Consider the following 5,991-nt stretch of genomic DNA (forward strand, 5'->3'; position numbering starts at 1 on the left):
AAAAAAGGACATTGGTGAATGTAGCACGCTGTTGAGGAGATCGGCATGAAGGTGATGCGACGCAACAATTCCACCCAGGGCAATGGCGAGTGTGGTTCCAAACATGGCCATCCCTGAAACACAGAACAGGAAGTGACCAAGACACGACGGTTAGGAACGTTTGCTACGTCCTGTAGTAGTGGTTGCAGACATGTCCGCCTTTTGGTTGCAGTCGATAAATAAAAACACATCTGACGTGTTGTTACAGCACGCAGCTGCATCTCTGACCCTGAGTGAACCCTAGAGCTGCAAACACGCTCAGTTTTAACTCGTGGTTGCTCTGAGTGCCGTTGATGGGCGTGTCATCGGCCCAAAGTCTCAGCCAATAGTTGTAGGCCAATGACGCAGCCTGCTGGAAGGCACAAAGGAAGACGATGGTCATGATGACCGTCAAGCCGATGGTCCTGAAGTATTCTCTGTACATCTGGAGCTTCACCTGACAACAGAAACAGGATGTTGACACCCGTAATTAGCCTTGTTTCTAACCTCAACAAATAGTAGGGATGACCGATAATATCAGACAACTGATAACATCGGCCCAATATTAGCACATTTTGTAATATCTGTAAGAATCGTTATCGGTTTTTCCTCCAATATTGAAAACCCGATTTTTAAAAAAATGATGTTTTGTTAAAATGATGACTGCGAAACTCTTTTAACCCACCACCTTAGTGAGCAGGCAACACTTTACTTCCCTGGAATATCGGTATCAGTTGATATCGGAATTGGAAATTAAGTGTTTGGACAATATCGGCATATTAAATATTGGCAAAAAGTTCATATCAGACATCCCTAACCAATAGTGTTGCACTTGGTGGTTTAAAGATGAATAGTTAGTCAACAAACCATGGCCAGTAGATGGCGGTACAGGTCAGGTTTCAGGGACTTACCCTTCCTGTGTGAGCTTTGTCAGCTTCTGTCAGTTTACCCACACCATCCACGTCAAGATCCTGATCCAGGTTGTTCATCACCTGAACACTGGCGCTGCTCATGTCACAGCTGTAACACATGAATAATTCATCAATGAACTGAAAACAATAACATCAATGTATGTTTTGTTTATTTTGTTGCTATATTTAGCAAACCTTTAGCTTCCCTTTACTGTTTTAGCTTTTTTTTGGCATACTCTCTTTGGTACTAATGTTGTCTGTTTTTTTTTTGGAAAGGTTCAAATTCTTTGGACAAATCTTCCTTCTTTACCTGAACAACAACTGCTCCTGAGAAAGATCGATTGAAAAATCAGTCATACTGAGACGGGATAAAGACTTTTTGCTGCCTGAAAACATCCAGAAGACACAAAAAGACACCACGTACTGAAAATGTGAAGTGAGACTGACATCAGCTAATACGTCTGTGATGTTGAAGAGGTCTGGAACTTCAACCTGTCTCTGGACAGGGACCTACTCTTTTCCAGGTGGCCAGTGTTTTCTCTGCGCTGGGTTCCACTGAAACTCTGGATTAGTCTGGCGAAGGTTCCCTTCCTGTCCATCAGCTCCGTGTAGGAGCCGATCTCAGAGATGTGGCCGTCCTCCATAATAACAACCATGTCGGCTTTGGACAGAAAACTGAGGCCGTGAGTGACGAGCACCCGTGTCTGAAAACACACAACTATACTCATGTAATTAGAGCTCGACGCCTGTCACATGACAGTGTCACAGCCTGACATACTGTACCATAATCACCGTGTAAGTGATTTTTATATAAATAATACCCTGTCATTTTATATTTAATTAAATTAAATCATAAAGATAAACGATAATATCAGAAATCATATCAACATATATACAACAATAATATCAGAAATCATATCAACATATATTTCATGAAATCTTGTCATATTATTTATTCTTTAAACAATAATATCATCATATCATAAATCCTGTATCGTAAAGAATAATACAATCATGTGATGATCCATGTTATTTTAAAGTATATATTGAATTATGTATATAGTTTGGTTTGGTTTGGTACGGTACGGTACGGTTTGGTTTGGTATGGTATGGTATGGAATGGTATGGTATGGGATGGTATGGTATGGTATGGTATGGAATGGTATGGTATGGGATGGTATGGTATGGTTTGGTATGGTATGGTATGGAATGGTATGGTATGGGATGGTATGGTATGGTATGGTATGGTTTGGTATGATATGGTATGGTATGGTATGGAATGGTATGGTATGGGATGGTATGGTATGGTTTGGTATGGTATGGTATGGTTTGGTATGGTATCTTGTATTGTGCCTCTTACCATATCTCACAACATACCTTGTCTTTGAGGAGTCCTCTGGGGCCAATGACTTTATCAAAAATGTGTTGTCCCACGTGGGCATCAACAGCAGACAGTGGGTCATCTAACAAGTAAACATCTGACCTTCTGTAGACCGCTCGTGCCAGACTGATTCTCTGCTTCTGACCTCCAGACAGGTTCAAACCCTGTGATAAAAAAGCACATCAATTCAGACCCAAAGCACTCCTAACCCCCTAGTGGTTGGTAAGGAGAAGGGCCAGTACCTTCTCTCCAATCTCTGTTGCATCCCCAGCAGGCAGCAGTTCAAGGTCAGGTAGCAGAGCGCAGGCCTCCAGAACACGATGGTACCAGCTCTCCTTTCTTTCCCCACCAAAAACAATGTTTTCTCTCACAGAGGCGTTCTGGACCCAGGCCTGCTGGGGGGCGTAGCCCACCAAACCCTTACATCACACAACAAATGTTAAAATGTAACGTTTGACAAACAGGAAATTACAATAAAAAGGGATTCTCATCACCTTGACGGAGACAAAGCCACACCTCCTCTCCATCTCTCCCAACATGGCCGACAGCAGAGAAGATTTCCCCGAGCCGACGTGTCCGACGACAGCGATCAGAGAACCGGTCTTTACCTTAACGTTGATGTTCTGAAGACAAGGAGAATCGTCACGTGACCACGAGAAGACGCCGCCATCAATCACGATGGCATTTCCTCCTTGACAAAAACAAATGTGGATTCAGACCATAACTCACAGAGCTTCCTGTCCCGCCCCCTTTCATCTGGAAAGAAACCCTGAAACTGAAGTCCTGAATGTTCCCTCACTCAGAAAGGTCAAAGGTGACACGTTAATCCAACAGATTGATGACCGTACCTGTGCTGTAGGGAAGTTTCTCCACGTTGTCAGGCCGTAGTTCCTCTTGACACAGAAACGCCGTCAAACGTCTCAGAGAGATGACGGCCTGAGTTACAGGTTTAGATTAAAGGGTTCATTTGAAGTATTCTAAGCTGTGTACTCGCTTTATTTACTCCAACTGCAGTCTCCGTCACCTCACCTGCATACTTGTGTTCATGGCAAAGGGCAGCTGACTGAGAGGGGTTTTTAAAATGTTGATCAGAGCCACGGACACAAAGATCTTCTGAGCGTCCAGAACGTTCTGTTCATCGTACAACACGTACACACCAAATATAGACAGGGCAATCTGAGACGAAGACAAAGAAGAGGAGGGATACGGAGAAGGACGAGGAGGAGGAGAGGATAATATGTCTGCCATACGGAGGAGGACGAGGAGGAGGAGGAGAGGATAATATGTCTGCATATCCACGGCTGGATCAGATGTAGTTACTCCTGACCACCAGGTGTCAGACTCACCAAGAAGGACGAAGAGTTGAACGAAGCCAGAGAGACAGAATAAAGGATCTGGGATTTCTTCAGAGCGTTCAGTTCTCCGTTTCTCAAGACTCCAACTCTGCACAGAAACGCTTCCTCCCAGGCGTAGAACTTCAAAATCTTCACGCCACTCAAGATCTCGTTCATCAGTTTGATCCGACCGTCCATGTACTTCATCTGCACTTCCTAAGTAAGGCAGAAGAATCAAAGGGAACTGGCCTCGATCTCCGAGGAGTCACTTTTGGGGAACCAAAGTTCTCACCTGCAGTTTGCTTCTCATTTTGGCCAGAACAGCATTCAGAGGGAAAATCAGGAGGACGGTGGCGATCCCAGCGAGGGCTGGCGGACCCAGGAGCTGCCGCAACCACCGAGGGACAAGGACCAAAAGAGACTTAAGTAACACCAGACCGAGACACTGTCCAACAACGTCACTCCCTGTAGAAGTGACTGACCTTTTATTTTCCTTCTTCAGTCTGAAAATGCATGAAAACCTATTAAACATTACCAACTGTGATTTCAACATCAGGGGCGTGGGAAATGGTGTGGCACTGCTGGATGATGGATGATGTGGGAAATAGTGTGGCACTACTGGATGATGGATGGATGGATGATGGATGAATGGATGGATGGATGGATGAATGATGGATGATGGATGGATGGATGGGTAGATGGATGGTGGATGGATGAATGGATGGATGGATGAATGATGGATGATGGATGGATAGATGGATGGATAGATGGATGATAGATGGATTGATGGATGGATGGATGATGGATGGGTGATGGATGGATGGATAGATGGATGATGGATGGATGGAGGGATGATGGATGGATGGATAGATGGATGATGGATGGATGGAGGGATGATGGATGAATGGATAGATGGATGGATGAATGATGGATGGATGGATGGATGATGGATGGATGTATAGATGATGGATGATGGCTGGATGGATGATGGATGATGGATGGGTAGATGGATGGATAGATGGATGGATAGATGGATGATAGATGGATTGATGGATGGATGGATGATGGATGATGGATGGGTAGATGGATGGATAGATGGATGGATAGATGGATGATAGATGGATTAATGGATGGATGGATGGATGATGGATGGGTGATGGATGGGTGATCAGTCCCAGTTCATTTGGTGTTTTTTTTTTACCTGCCAGAGGAAGTAGAAGCAAAGTGCGATCTCGATCGGAGCGATCCACACGCTGTTGAAGTAAACCACGAAGTCCATCAGCTTCTGGGTGTCAGCTGAAACCAGACTCACGATTTCTCCCAGGGTGAAGCGTTGCCGGGCGGCGCTGCTCATCAGGAGAGTCTGGCATTTCAACAGAGAGCACTTCAACAACGGTTCCTAGAACTAATCCAACAACAGTTCCAGTTCTCTGACCTTCCTGTAGACCAGTCCCATCAGCGCCGTCTTCAGTCTCATGCCCACGGTGAAGCAGTGGAACATGTACTGGTGATTCAGAACCGACTGGAGGCAGGACAGCAGGAAGAGCAGCACGGCGAACAGGAAGCCCTTCCACAAGGGGGCGTCTGGGTCGCGCATAAACGCCAACAGAGCACTGACGGCAACAGATGAAACAAAGGAAAAAAAAAATCCAAAAGGTGACTCTGATCCTGGATCAGTCTAACTCTGATCTGAGCTTCTCACCTCAGCACCTGGGGCACAGCGAACATGAAGGCGTCGTGGAGGAGGAGGCACCCAGTGCCGCACAGGAAGTACGGGCCGAAGCTCCGCCCCAAAGCGCCAAAAAGAAACAGGATGTAACCCCGCCCCTTCTTATTCTCCTTCTTCAGCAGGTGTGTATTTTCTGTCGGTGCACCAGACCCACCTGACCGGGACCACGAGCGGGACCAGGGTTTGGACCAGGACCGGGACACGGACCAGGCGTGAGGTGAAAGAGAACCAGTGGCGTCCTCTCTACAGAACAGAGAAACGTTTACGTTTAAAATCAGATGTTTAAAGGTCGGTGTGAGGGGATTCTTACTGAAGCTGTTCACACTTCTGACTCCAGAGTTTCTCCAAGTCCGTCATGATCCGCATCGATGAGTCCTGGTCCCGCAGAGACCACAGGTCTTCAGCCTCTAGAGGGCGCTGGTAACCTTTAAAAACCAAACTGGGAGACACGAGGATTCATCTTTATTATTTGTGCTTTTGTTTAGTGGAGTTTAGTTAGCGTGTTAGCTTAGCATGCACGTAGCTCAACGCAAAGCACTCTGGGAAATTCTGAAAACAATAGATAAGAAAAATGGGACAAAAAACGTTCCAACCGATATCAAGTTTGTTTTGCTGAGG

The 5,991-nt window shown here is 45.7% G+C and overlaps 1 protein-coding gene across 1 annotated transcript in view; it reads right to left on the reverse strand.

Moving 5' to 3' along the window:
* LOC103390384 (multidrug resistance-associated protein 1-like) overlaps positions 1-5,941 on the reverse strand; it is a 17,110-nt gene extending 11,169 nt beyond the window's left edge. The window contains exons 1-14 of the mRNA XM_025062005.1: positions 5,080-5,941; positions 4,846-5,007; positions 3,937-4,029; positions 3,657-3,860; positions 3,340-3,486; positions 3,159-3,246; positions 2,805-3,001; positions 2,553-2,729; positions 2,307-2,474; positions 1,422-1,633; positions 1,240-1,311; positions 930-1,038; positions 268-475; positions 1-113 (exon numbers count right to left, since the gene is read on the reverse strand). The exon at positions 1-113 is cut by the window's left edge and continues 195 nt beyond it. Coding sequence (XP_024917773.1) covers positions 1-113; positions 268-475; positions 930-1,038; positions 1,240-1,311; positions 1,422-1,633; positions 2,307-2,474; positions 2,553-2,729; positions 2,805-3,001; positions 3,159-3,246; positions 3,340-3,486; positions 3,657-3,860; positions 3,937-4,029; positions 4,846-5,007; positions 5,080-5,241 — 2,112 coding nt within the window. The 5' untranslated portion in view covers positions 5,242-5,941. The remainder of the gene's footprint in view (positions 114-267; positions 476-929; positions 1,039-1,239; positions 1,312-1,421; positions 1,634-2,306; positions 2,475-2,552; positions 2,730-2,804; positions 3,002-3,158; positions 3,247-3,339; positions 3,487-3,656; positions 3,861-3,936; positions 4,030-4,845; positions 5,008-5,079) is intronic.
* Positions 5,942-5,991: the final 50 nt, after the last annotated feature.

The sequence above is a fragment of the Cynoglossus semilaevis genome, chromosome 14 (genome assembly GCF_000523025.1).
Source record: "Cynoglossus semilaevis isolate Cse_v1.0 chromosome 14, Cse_v1.0, whole genome shotgun sequence".
Lineage (NCBI taxonomy): Eukaryota > Metazoa > Chordata > Actinopteri > Pleuronectiformes > Cynoglossidae > Cynoglossus > Cynoglossus semilaevis.